The sequence below is a fragment of the Euleptes europaea genome, chromosome 6 (genome assembly GCF_029931775.1).
Source record: "Euleptes europaea isolate rEulEur1 chromosome 6, rEulEur1.hap1, whole genome shotgun sequence".
NCBI classification, from domain to species: domain Eukaryota; kingdom Metazoa; phylum Chordata; class Lepidosauria; order Squamata; family Sphaerodactylidae; genus Euleptes; species Euleptes europaea.
In genome coordinates this window covers 11,455,355-11,468,410 of record NC_079317.1, presented here as the reverse complement: position 1 = coordinate 11,468,410, position 13,056 = coordinate 11,455,355, and the positions used below count along the sequence as shown (strand labels likewise).

The following is a 13,056-nucleotide window of genomic DNA, read 5'->3' as shown; positions in this document are numbered from 1 at the left end:
TCAGTTTGCATGGCCAACATTTCCTGTATCTTTTCATAATTACTTTCCACGACTGTCTGTGGCTTTTGTATTTTCCAGACTAGTAAGTTACATGTAAGCAGGCAGCTCAGTACAAAAAAAGCTATTAAGTAGTTTAAAAAGCTCTGGCTTGGCTTTGGAGTTTGTTGTAGGAAGTATACAGCGAGATATGAGGCAGCAGACTTTCCATCAGTCCCACTGTATGATTAAAGAAGGTAGGATTTATTTTGCTGCTACAATGAGTGGGGCACATCCGGCCGCATAGCCCACTATGATTTCCTGTCTTCCTAGAGAAGCCACTTCCTGAATGAAAATGTGGCTGGAGGACTCTCCTAAGGTGAAGGAATGGAGAATCGAAAGTGAAGGATTTCTCCCCCCCCCCCCGCCCCCGGCCTTCTGCGCCGCAGCCGCCAATTGGTAGCTCTTTATGCCACTCAGTTCTTTCCGGTTGTTTCGTTTGCCTGCTAATTCAGTTTTTAATTTAATTAAATAGTCTTTTAGTCGGAATATTACTTAAAATCCTGGGTGAAGGGGTGCAGAGTCTGTAGTCGATTTTGAAAAGTTCCAGTCATTCAAAATCAAATTGGTAGATAAAAGGAGTTCATGTAACTTACTCGGATGTTGGAAATCGGGGTTCTCTGTTATTAGCTTGATGCCTATATCCTTGAGACGTTCATGGCGATGGAGTTCCTCCTCAGCCGGCGGGACTTCGACCAACCCTCCTCCACATCAAGTAGCTCTTGTGGGAGGGGGGTGGGAGTCAAACAGCTCTTCTTCGGCAGCAGGGGGTTGCCTGCATTCCGATCCCCTGTTTAGGGTCGGAGTTGGGGCTTTTATGAAGAGCCCCGGTTCAGAACGCCTCTTGGTTCCCTCGAGCAATCTCTGAGGGACATCTTGCTGGGATCAGCTCTCTACCGGAAGTCCGAGAGTTCAAATCTTAAACCTGTAATATTATTTCATTCAGGAATATATTCAAATCATGTAGAATATCATAACATAACATATCATATCATCTTATCTTAATAGAAGATCCTACCTTATCATGTCATTTGTATATCTTCTTTACCTATCTGTAAGGTTCTGAAAGAATCTTATGTTAAAAATATTTAAACCTTTTGTATTACAAGATCTTTACTCATTTCCAAACCTCTCCAGCTTAAAGCAAAGCTTAGGGAGATTTGTGAAGCTTTCCTGTATTTCCATGTCATTGCAGAGCATATCTTTGGTATATGCAAAGATTAGAATTCTATGTGTCATGGTTCTATGTAAAAGTTGTTATTATATTAAAGAATATTTCCAGTCTATGCCAAGGCCAAGTCCATGACATTGTAGAAATCTCTTAGTGTTCTTACCCCTTGAAAAGGCCTCTGATTTAAGATCAGGAATATCTATAGCTGTGTCTGAATCAGACAACAATGCAAAGCTTTTGTGAAAGCCAATTAATACACTACAATTAATAGCTCTAAGCTATTTAAATTGTCCTTCTCTGATAATGCCAATTTCAGAGAGAATTGTACCTATAGTTCAATGTAAGAGCTTTTGATCTGTGCAAGCAGTGTTACAGACTACAGAAGCATTCCTGTTAATTAGGAAGAACTCTGGCTTCTGCTGAGAGAATATTCAGAATCCTCTCTGTTTATTAGAGAAGAATACTGACATAAACTCAGAATATTATCTTATAGTCCTATGTGCAGGAGACTATAGGTTTTACAATCTTCATGCTTGTAAGAACTGTATAAGCCAAGCAAGACTGTATAGATCCTTTATGAGATTCCATCTATCCTTGTCTAGAATAAGATGGGTTCCCAATGTTCCAAATATGGAATGATCCAAACTCTTAGACCCCACTCTAATGTTGGTAGGATTTCTAAGAGCTTCCATCGTCAGATGAAGAAGTCTGCAAGTAGTCATTTCAGACATCCAGCCTTAGCTAGGTTATCAGAAATGAACCTTCTCTAAAAGAAGCCTTTCTCAGTCTCACAAGATGAGTTGTAAATGTCTTAGAACGTCAGAACCTTAATCCACGCAAGGATCAAAGATGTGAGTCTTTGTTTTACATCCCTTGGAGGGGATGGATAGTGATCCATGTCAAGCTAATGTGTGTCTTAACTTGCCAGGAAAGTTCTCTAACTTTCAGAGGGCAAGTGCCGTCCTTTTATCTCATTCAGGTCCTTTTATCTAAGATTTCTGAGATACGACGGGTAAACATTTCCCTGTACAGAAGAGGTATGGTAATTGTTATCACAGTATATAAATTTCAGCACTGAACATAATTACCATTCAGTAGGTTTTCCCAACAAGGAAGGATTTTATGCTTCCTCGTTATCTTCAAGGTCAGTCAGACTAGACAGCTGCGTTTTACTTCATACAGCTAAAAACTGTTCTATTCACTCCGTTATACTTCATATGGGGTTCAGAAATGGTGGAATTATACCTTATCTTGCTCATTTTTACCCCTAAGCCCATGACAATGTACTAAAACAAATGACACGCTAGCCCAGTGGTGTCGAATCTATGGCACGCGTGCCAGAGGAGGTACTCAGAGCCCTGTCTGTGGGCACGCGCACCGTCGCCCCAGCACAGAGTTCACCTGAGTTCGTTACTAGAAAGCCAGAGGGACGAGGGGCTGGGCTGCTCTCCTCCCCCTCTCCATGCACGCCTGAGGGCATTTCTCACATCACCCGCCCCTCTGCCCAGCAGCCCAATGGGAGCGCTTCCTCCCTCCCCTGTCACATGAGGCCGGGGGGCTGTCATTCCAGCCCTGGGACACTTGTTCTAGTCCCAGGGGCTATCAATCCACTTGAGGGGCTGTCAGTCCAGTCCCAGAGTATTGTATCTGGGTTTAGAGACCTTGCTGGAAAATCCATTCCACATTTTCTTTGCAACTCTTTTTGTGCTGCAATGTCTTTCAATATAGCCAATGCAAGTCTATGGGCAATCCAGGCTCCTATTATTTCAAACAAGCTGTGCAGCCTCTCCCGTTGTTTCTAATGGGCTAGCCTGTCATTCGTTTTAGTACATCCCTTCATTGGTCCTGGGACCACGGGGCAGACCAATGAGGAGGCATGCGAGCGTTGCTCTCTCAGAGCCTATGATGGGTCGATGCATGCAGTGAATCATAGAGCTCTTCACGTCGCCAGCCTGTTCTGAGCCCTCCAATTCCAGGATGTGACCATGCCCTTACTCTCCCCTGACAGCAGCACAAACTCCAGGGCGCCGCGAGGAGACCACTTCCACCTCCCCCCACTCGGCCGGGTGTCAGTCCCGGCCAACAGTATACTCATGGTAGCACACGCGGGGTTTGTGCGGGAGGACATTAAGGTGGTGTTGGTGAATGCGCAGCAGTCCTTTCAGAGGCAGCCAGTGCCTGCTATCACCCTTCTCTTGGCCCCTCCGGGAGTTCTCTCGTCCTCCTGCTCCTGCCCTGCTCGGCCCGCCTCCCTCATAGCCCCTGCCCTTCGCGCTGCCTTTCTTCCATTGAGGCAGCCCCTCCCCTCCCGCGGGCCGTCCCGCCCATCCCCATTCCGTGGCAGCCTCCCCGTAGCGAGATCCCTTCCTCGGAAGTGGCCCTGCGAACTCAGCCAGCCTTGGCTGGCCTGAGGCCATGCCATTCCTCCGCCCTGCTTCTCGGGCTCTCGCTTCTTTTGCAACTTTTGCCTTTTTCGTAGCGGCGCACGCTGCCGCAAAGCCCCTTAGGAGGCCTACCGGTGGCACCATTGCTGCACCGCGGCCAGCCGCCGTGGCCTGCCTGCGGTCTCAGGAATGAGCTCTTAAAAACATAATTCGGAACTGCTTTCTTCAAATGTAGTCCTCAGATACCTCCTAAAAATCAAAAGTGAGGGGGGCCAGGCACATCTCCCTGGGGAGGTTGTTCCATAATCATGGGGCTGCCACTGAAAAGGCCCTCTCTTGTGTACCTGGCAAATGAGCTTCTTTGGTTGACAGAAAAGTCAGGAGGTCCCTCTCTCTGGGATCTTAATTCCTGGGCAGGAATATATGGGAGAAGTCAGTCCTTCAGATACCCCAGTCCCAACCTATGTAGGGCTTTAAAAGTCAAAACTTTGAATTGGGCTCAGGAGTGGATCGTTAGTCAGTGTAACTGCTGTAGTATGGGGGCCAAATGCTCCCGACCAGCAGTCTAGCCACAGCACTGCGAACTAGCCAAAGCATCCAAACACTCTTCAAGGGTAGCCCCAAGTAGAGCGCATTGCAATAGTCCAGTCTAGATGTAACTAAGGCATGGATCACTGTGGCTAATCTGACTGACCCAGAAACGGCAGTAGTTGACACACCAGCCAAAGCTGGGGAAAGCACTCTGAACCGCTGAAGCCACCAGGTTTTCTAAGGCGAATGTTGGGTCGCGTAGCACTCCCAAGCTGCAACCTGGCTTTTTAAGGGGAGTATAACCCCACCCAAGTCAGGAGAGATCTGAAGTCCCTAGTCTGCCTTTCTATTAACCCAGAGAACCTTTTGTCTTGTCACAATTAAGTTTCAGTCTGTTCACCTTTCTGAAGAATCTCTCCTGCTGACAAGTAAGATGTCTTGGCCTGTGCTCAGGGCCTTTCAGCTGTGGCCCCTTCCTGGTGGAACAACATACCCGAGAAAGTTGGGAAAACCCTCATGTTCCTGTCCTTCCACAGACTTGGCAAAGTAACTTTTTAGAAGGGCCTTTTTGGGGCAATGTTTTTAGTACTGTTTTACAGAGGCTTAGTTATTTATTGGTTTTAGATATTTTCTCATAGTGATTTGCCTTGAGTCCTCTTGAGAAGGGTGGACTATAAATGCTGTCCTTAATTATATAAAAAAAAGCTAAATGTGTGTTATTTCCTAAATCTATGCTGTGAAGTCACACCTACCGGCATTACACCCATTTAAATGGTTCTACTGCAGTCAATGCAATAATTATAGGAGGCCAGCTTGGATGATATGCTGCCAATGGCAAAAAAAGAGGGGGAGAACAAACAAGAATACAGACTTCTGATGGCACCGCATGTAAATTCATGCGAGGAATCTGCATACATTGTGTGGCCTCCTTTGGAATATTGTGTACAATTCTGGTTGCCATACCACAAAAAAAGATATTGTTGAACCGGGGGGGGGGGAATGCTGAAAAGGGCAACGAAGATGATTAAGGGTTTTGAGCCATGTGCAGAATGCTACATGAAAGTACGTTTGATATGTTCTGATTATACATTCTGGGTGCCATCAGAAGCAGAGAATGAAGAATGCAAACAACCCTGCATGAGTATCCATGCTAGGGTAAGGAAGACGCTCTGGGTTTTCCCCACAGATTAATACCTCATCTGCTTTAGATCCTCCCTCTTTGATGAAATTTTTCGAACACAAACTTCTGACAACTAATCTGAGCATTAAAAAGAAAGGGTGAATGTATTTTCCAAGGGCAAATCTGCCACTGGTGCCATAAGAAGCTATTAAGCAAGGGGCTGCTCAGTTTAGAAAGGCAGCTTCCCCAGCAGCAGAGAGGACCAAGGTTCCTTACCAAGGTTCTAGTAAAAGACACAATCTCATTGATTAACCAGATTTTTCCAGAAGATATAACAGCCTTATTTCACCATTGTTTGACCACAAGTTATTTCCTATGGGATCAAGAATTTTATGAACAGATTGATGGAGTAGCTATGGGAAGTCCACTCAGTCCAGTAATAGCAAATTTTTGCATGGAATATTTTGAAAAGACAGCATTAGAATCGGCATCTTACAAACCTACAGTCTGGTTCAGATTCGTAGATGATACATTTACCATTTGGAGCCATGGTGAAGAAAAATTAATGGACTTTCTAAACCATCTTAATAATATCCATCCAAACATTCAGTTTACCATGGAAAAGGAAATTGAGGGTAAACTCCCATTTCTTGATACCCTTGTCATCCGTAAAACAAACTTTCAGTTAGGTCACAAGGTCTACCGGAAACCAACTCACACAGATCGCTACTTACACAAAAACTCCAACCACCACCCCCGACAAAAAAGAGGAATGATCAAAACATTAATGGACCGTGCAAGACAGATCTGTGAACCACAGTTTCTCAGGGAAGAAACTAATAATTTAAATCACGCACTGCTAGCAAACGGCTATTCCAAGAATGAAATCAGAAGGGCCATTAAACCAAACAAAAATCAGAAAACTCAGGAAAAACAGTCTCCCACAGGAAAGGTATTCTTGCCATTTATTAAAAGAGTCACTGATAGGATGGAGAAACTTTTGAAAAAACATAACCTACAAACAGTGTTTAAACCCACCAAGAAAATACAACAAATGCTACGATCAGCAAAAGACAAAAGAGATCCCCTCACCTCTGCAGGAGTATATCGTATACCTTGCAGCTGTGGAGAAGTTTACATCGGGACCACAAAACGCAGCATACAAACAAGGATAAAAGAACATGAAAGATACTGCAGACTTGGCCAACCTGAGAAATCAGCAGTGGCTGAACATGGACTGACACAAACAGGACACAGGGTCTTATTCCAAGACACTGAAAGACTGGACAATTCTACCAACTATTTTGTCAGATTGCACAGAGAAGCCATTGAAATTCATAAACATCAGCACAACTTTAACAGAAAAGAAGAGAGTTTAAGAATGAATAAAGCTTGGCTTCCTGACCTGAAAAACCTCCAGACTAACAAAGGCTACAATCAACAATAGCCATGCAGATAAGCTTTGGATTTCACACATTACCAGATCATTTCAGGATACAATGCTTCCATATTAACATACCACACTCTCATTAGTACATTATCTTGATACTTACAGGACAATGATTAGCACATTACATCTGCAGGACAGTACTCAGCTCAAACCCAACCCCTCTCTGACTCTTCCTACACCCTTGACACTGAGAGACACTGTCCTTCAGTGTTACTACTCTGAAGATGCCTGCCACAGCTGCTGGCGAAACGTCAGGAAAGAAAATTCCAAGACCACGGTTACACAGCCCGGATAACCTACAAGAACCAATGAACTCTGACAGTGAAAGCCTTCGACAAACTTGAAGAAGCCCAAGGGACTATTTTTCTTTCTTTTTTTCTCCTGCTACTGACAGTTTCCTTGCAGAGTCTTCAAATGTCTATTACTCTTTCCCAGAAATTCCCTCAGCTTTGGGGATCCTACCTTCACCACAACAGCCAGAGCTTCATGGGCCCAAAGGCAGGAGCATGTGCTTAAGAAACAGTGCTGTGCTCCTATAACCAAGATTTCCTACAAGAATGTAGGGACTAGAACAGAAGAACTTTGGCCTTCAGCAGACGTCAAACCAGCACTGGAGCACCTCTTAAGCTTATCTGGTCTAAGCCGTATGCTGGTCACAATTTCTGCTTGTGTGCCAAGTAGGGCTGTGCATCATTTCTTTCTGGTATTTTTCAGGTTCGGGTTTCATATGCCTGGAAATTTTCAAAAAAGCTGGGAAAAAAGTCAAATACTTATTTTGGCTTTTCCTGGAAAACCAAAAATGTTCAGGTTTATCAAACTCAAACCCGAAAAATACTTCAGTTCTGCCTGCGTCACCGCCGGCTCCAAAGTCCACCTGGAGTTTGAATCCGAGCGAGCCCAGCCTTCAGTTCTGCCTGCGTCGCCACCTCCTCTGAACTCCAAGTGGACTTTGGAGCTAGCGGCAGACCCAGCCAATAGGTAAGTGAGGGAGGGAGGGGGAGAGGGAAGGGGGTTAAAATGGTGGCAGGGAATTATTCGGGATACACTTTTCGGTTTCCTTTTATTGTCGCCATTTTTTGGTATAAAAAAAGCTTTCATTGATGCACACCCCTAGTACCAAGCTTTGCAACACATCTACAGGCTGGGACAGCAGGGACTCCACAGCCTCCTTTCCCACCACTATGGAATGGTTCTTCCATAGGATTTGGGAAAATAACCCTCCTGCATGCTTTACCCTTCTCATCAAAAGCACTGTCCAAGCACAAACAGTTTTATGATGCTTTTCAAAAAGTCAGGTTATGGGTATATCCAGAAAGAGGAGTCTGTAAAAGTGGAACACCACCTCTGAGAGGGGCTTGGTGTGTCAATGTTAGAACCATGTTTTTAAAATGGGATGGGGGGAAGGGGAGAAATCCTGCATTATGTTACTTTTTAAAAATCCTTATAAGATGTATTGACTCAATAAAGAAAGCCACAGACTTCAATGTGCAAGACCTGAGCAAGGCTGTTAATGACAGAACGTTCTAAAGGTCATTAATTCACTATATTCATGACTAAAGGTCATTAATTCACTTATAGGGTCTCTATAAGTTGGAAACAACTCAACTGCACATCACACACACATATTACTTCCATGACTAATCAGATTTTCCCAGGTGAATGACCATCACTTATGAATCCTAAGGGGTGTATCCAGAATTTAAAAACAGCATTCAATTTCTAGTAAAATCTAGTAAACGGTCCACATACAGCACTATATAGAAAAACAGGCTTTTCAAAATGTGCAGTCACAGCATGTTTTCAAACTGTACATACCAGTACAAAAACTGATCCAGCCTACACCCATATTCAACTGCAGGGTAAATAAAATGCTCTTTGTGGTGGCTTAATGCAGCTTCACAGAATGCAATTAACATTAGTCATTTTACAAAACATTAGACCAAGTAGTTACACTGAAATTAATAACAATGATTACTCGAACATTAGCAATGCAATATTAGTTGCAATGCTAACAATCTTTAGAGCACTCAAATCTTCTCAACCTAGATAAGAAACCTATGAAGAAATACTCTTCACCTTACATGTGAAAGTAACTTTTTAATATTTCAACAATAATTAAGTTAATAAACAGTAAATTATTAAGCTAGCTACAATGTAACACACCTGAACAAGATGTGCTGATAATCATAGGTGACAGGAAAGCAAAAGTAGGAAACAAAGAAGAATCAAATATTGTTGGAAGACTGGGTCTAGGAGCATGAAATGAAGCAGGAGAACAACTCATAGAATTCTGTGAAGACAACAATTAGTTAATTGCGAACGCAGGTTTCAGGCAACTGAAAAAAAATGTCTGTATACATAAACATCACCAGATGGCCAATACAGAAATCATACAGAGTACATAACTGGAAGCAGAAGATGAAGACGCTCCATTCTCTCTGGTGAAACAAGACCAGAAGTTGATTGTGGTACAGACCATGAATTGTTATTTTCAAAAATTAGAATAAAGCTGAAGAAAATCACCAAAACATTCATAGTGCCTAAATACAATCTAAGCAACATTGTTGAAGAGTTTAAAGACCATGTAAAGAACAGATATGCATTACTAAGTCCAAGTGAGCATGAATCAGAAGAACTATGGGTTGAAGCCAAAGATATTATCAAGGAAGAATGTGCAAGGAAGATGAAAAGACTATTTCTGTAGCCAAAAGAAATAAACTGAATGGTCAAATAAAGAGCAGAATATGCAACTATGGCTAAATTCTTTAGTGAATAATAGATCAACTTCTCATTTTTATGAAAAATTGAAAGTATTTCGAGTATATAGTTGTTAACTGATCAAAATAATAGAATGTTAAAATTTAAGTAAGAAATACACCATTGAATATGCAATTATAATATTCAAAGACGATATAATAGAATAGAAGTTATAGAGTAAGTTCCATTATAATGTAAGAATTTGATGTGTATGTTTATATGTTTGTATGTATATTTTGTAATATCTGTTTGGAAAATTAAAAACTTTTTTAAAAAGGGGGGAAAAGCAATTGTTAAAGATTTTCTAGAGCCCCGTGGCGCAGAGTGGTGAGCTGCAATACTGCAGTCCAAGCTCTGCTCACGACCTGAGTTCGATCCCAATAAAAGTTGATTTCAGGTAGCCGGCTCAAGGTTGACTCAGCCTTCCATCCCTCTGAGGTCGGTAAAATGAGTACCCAGCTTGCTGGGGGTAAAGGGAAGATGACTGGGGAAGGTACTGGCAAACCACCCCATAAACAAAGTCTGCTCAGTAAACGTTGGGATGTGATGTCACCCCATGGGTAAGGAATGACCCGGTGCTTGCACAGGGGACCTTTACCTTTTACAGATTTTCTATTCCTTGGCTCAATCATCAACCAAAAGTGAGACTGCAACCAAGAAATTAGAAGGAGATTGAGACTGGGAAGGGCAGTCATGAAGGTGCTAGAAAAGATTCTTAAGCATAAGGATGTGTTGCTGGTGACCAAGATCAAGTTAATGCATGCTATAGTATTCCCCTTTACTATATATGGGTGTGAAAGTTGTACAATGAAGAAAGTTGTACAGAAAAGTTGTACAATGAAGAAAGTTGTACTATGAAGAAAGCTGATTCATTTGAAATGTGGTGTTGGAGGAGTTTTCCAGATCCTGTGGACCACCAAAAGGACACATAACTGGATTCTAGATCCAATCAATCCTGAACTCTCCCTAGAAGCCAAAAAGACTAAACTGAGAATATCGTATTTTGGTCACATTTAACAATAGGATGATTTGGAGGTCATGAATTCACAGAGTCACCATAAGTCGGAAGCGACTTTACAGCGCTTAACACACACAGAGCAATGTAACTATGATCACAAAGCTGTTTTGTACAAAAACAAAGAAGTCCAACATGTAATGGTTTGGATATACACAAAATTAAAAATTTAAATCCTAGTAAGGTTCTTCAAAGTTTTTTTCCACCTTTCTAAGCTAACATTATAACTTATTCATATTATGCATTGTGAATTTTCAAAACTTAAATATTATTTAAACATACAACTCTTTCACACGGAAAACATTGTCCCTGCTTTGTGAAAGCTATCCTCATGTATTAATACACAGACCCAACATACCCACTTCACCTTCTTAACTTCAATTGTATTCTTAATTCTTGAGTTATATTGGGCATACAATTATAACTAGATAGCTCTATTTGAATTTTAAATGTTGATGATAAAAAGACAACTCACCATTCTAACTACTTCAGGGTAAGTCTGCTCTGTCAAACAGCCTCTGCTTATTGTAATGTAATCCACAAGTTCGTTAAGAGTTGAACGCTTGTATTCTTTCATTTTAAGATCTGAAAGTGTGTCCATGAAGTCAAAAATGACACAACACTGCTGAAGTTTCTTTAGGAACAATTCAGGCTGCTCTGAAGATGGAACGTCTGTAAGGGGGAGAAGAGAAGAAAAGCATGTAAGAGTCCAGCAACACCCCTTTATGAAACAAGCCAAGTTTAAAGGGCAACATCAAAAGACATCAAAATTCATTAAATTTCCATGAAACAACTGCCAAATTAACTACTGTATTTTCTGTAGGAACCTCAAGCTTATATTTGGATACTATCATTTTCCCCCTTCAAATCACAGCTGACTTATGGCGACCCCATAGGGTTTTCAAGGCAAGAGACATTCAGAGTTGGTTTGCCATTGCCTACCTCCCCATGACGACTCTGGGATTCCTTGAAGGTTGCCCATCTAAATACTAATCAGGGCTGAACTTGCTTAGCTTCTGAGATCTGATGAGATCCAGCTAGCCCATCAATTATTACTAAATTCATGGTCTAACAAATAAGCAATCACAGCTCTATGAAGGAACCAAGATCCACATATCCTACTTAGCTAATCAGAATAGGTTTAACATCCTGTAGGGCATGCAAAACACAGCTCAACTAATAATGCAACACACGAATAAACAGAATTTCTGAATTACAGGTAGATCAGAGATGGATACCATATGTTTCAGACTCCCATATATGTAAAATTCCTGTGCCATCTATTAAGATTGGGACTGGGAAAACTGGAAGCTGGGATACACTAAAAAGCCTCAAGAAATATATTTTTTCCAGAACAATGAACGTGAAACGCTTTTTTTAAACCAGTTGTCCTGAGTCCGGGTCTCCCGAGGCCACCTCGGGACTTCCTAGCCCCAAACCAGGGCCAAACCCCAAGCCCGCAGGGGCCCCACCGGCGGGAGGAAGGTCCACCACACCCGCCCGCCTTCCCACTCGCCAGTAAAACTCCGCCGCCGAGCATCAGGTCGGGGGGCGGAACGCTGCGGACGCCGACCCGGGGGGCGGGCAGGAGCCGCCACCCAACCCCTACCTTTTCCCCGCAGGGTCTCCTCAGGCAAGGGGGGCTGTCGCCTCAAAGATGGCCTACACAGCGGGCAGCAAGGAGGGAGCAACCCGGGACCCAGGAAGAGACCGGCTGACCGGCGGCATCCTTCCACGGCCACTTCAAAAGCCCGACAGCCAGCTGGGAGTCGGGCGAGAGCGCTCAGGGCGGGGAGGACGGAGCCCATGTGGCTGGTGGGGGGGAAGAGGGCTGACGTAAGCTTCTCTCACCCTTATGTGGACTCAGGGGCGGAACCGAGGGGAGGGAAGTAGGGGCGGAGCTAAGCCAGGAAGGGTATAAAGGAGGCTGTGCGGCTGAGGCCAGGGAGGAGAGGAGCCAGTGTTGACCATCCGGCCTGTGCTTCAGGGTCATTACAATGGCTTCATCCGAGGGGGAAGAAAGTTCAGACTCCCCCTCGGAATGGTCTGAGGCCGAGGAAGCCCCACTGCCTCCCCCTCCCCCGGCTACTTCAACCACAGGAGCGGCACATCTCCAGGCGGGGCATCTTACACCAGTGTTTTTAAATTAACATTTTCCAAGCCAGTTCAGACTACAGCAATGAGTAGTTCATGTTCCAAAGGTAGAAACGCTAATGATAATTGTATTGCTGCTCTGTTTGACTGGATTACTAAGCAAACACCACCCTCAGGACACTGTTTAGCATGTACTATCAAAAGATGTAGCAGGCAGAACATCGTAATGCTCCTCCTGCGGGGTGTCAAGGCCAATGTATATCGCAGCCTCACACTCACTCTGCTTACTTGCAAATTTGTCTCTACTCCTTAACCACATTATAGGGATGTCTTTCTGAGGTTGTCTCTAAAACATGGGTTGCAATGAACTCTCCTTTCTGTGAGCAGAAGGGCACTTCCACTTACATAAGGAGGAGTGACTTTGGCTGATTCCCTCTTTCCTTCTGCAGATCCTCCATGCACAGAAAGCTACTATAGTTACAGCGCATTCCTGAGCTC

The 13,056-nt window shown here is 43.4% G+C and overlaps 1 protein-coding gene across 6 annotated transcripts in view; it reads right to left on the bottom strand.

Moving 5' to 3' along the window:
- The window catches only part of PPP2R5E (protein phosphatase 2 regulatory subunit B'epsilon), a 116,901-nt gene that overhangs the window by 37,817 nt on the left and 66,028 nt on the right, over positions 1–13,056 (bottom strand). For all 6 annotated transcript variants that reach the window (XM_056850970.1, XM_056850974.1, XM_056850975.1 and 3 more), the window contains exon 3: positions 10,940–11,136. In XM_056850970.1, coding sequence (XP_056706948.1) covers positions 10,940–11,136 — 197 coding nt within the window. The remainder of the gene's footprint in view (positions 1–10,939; positions 11,137–13,056) is intronic.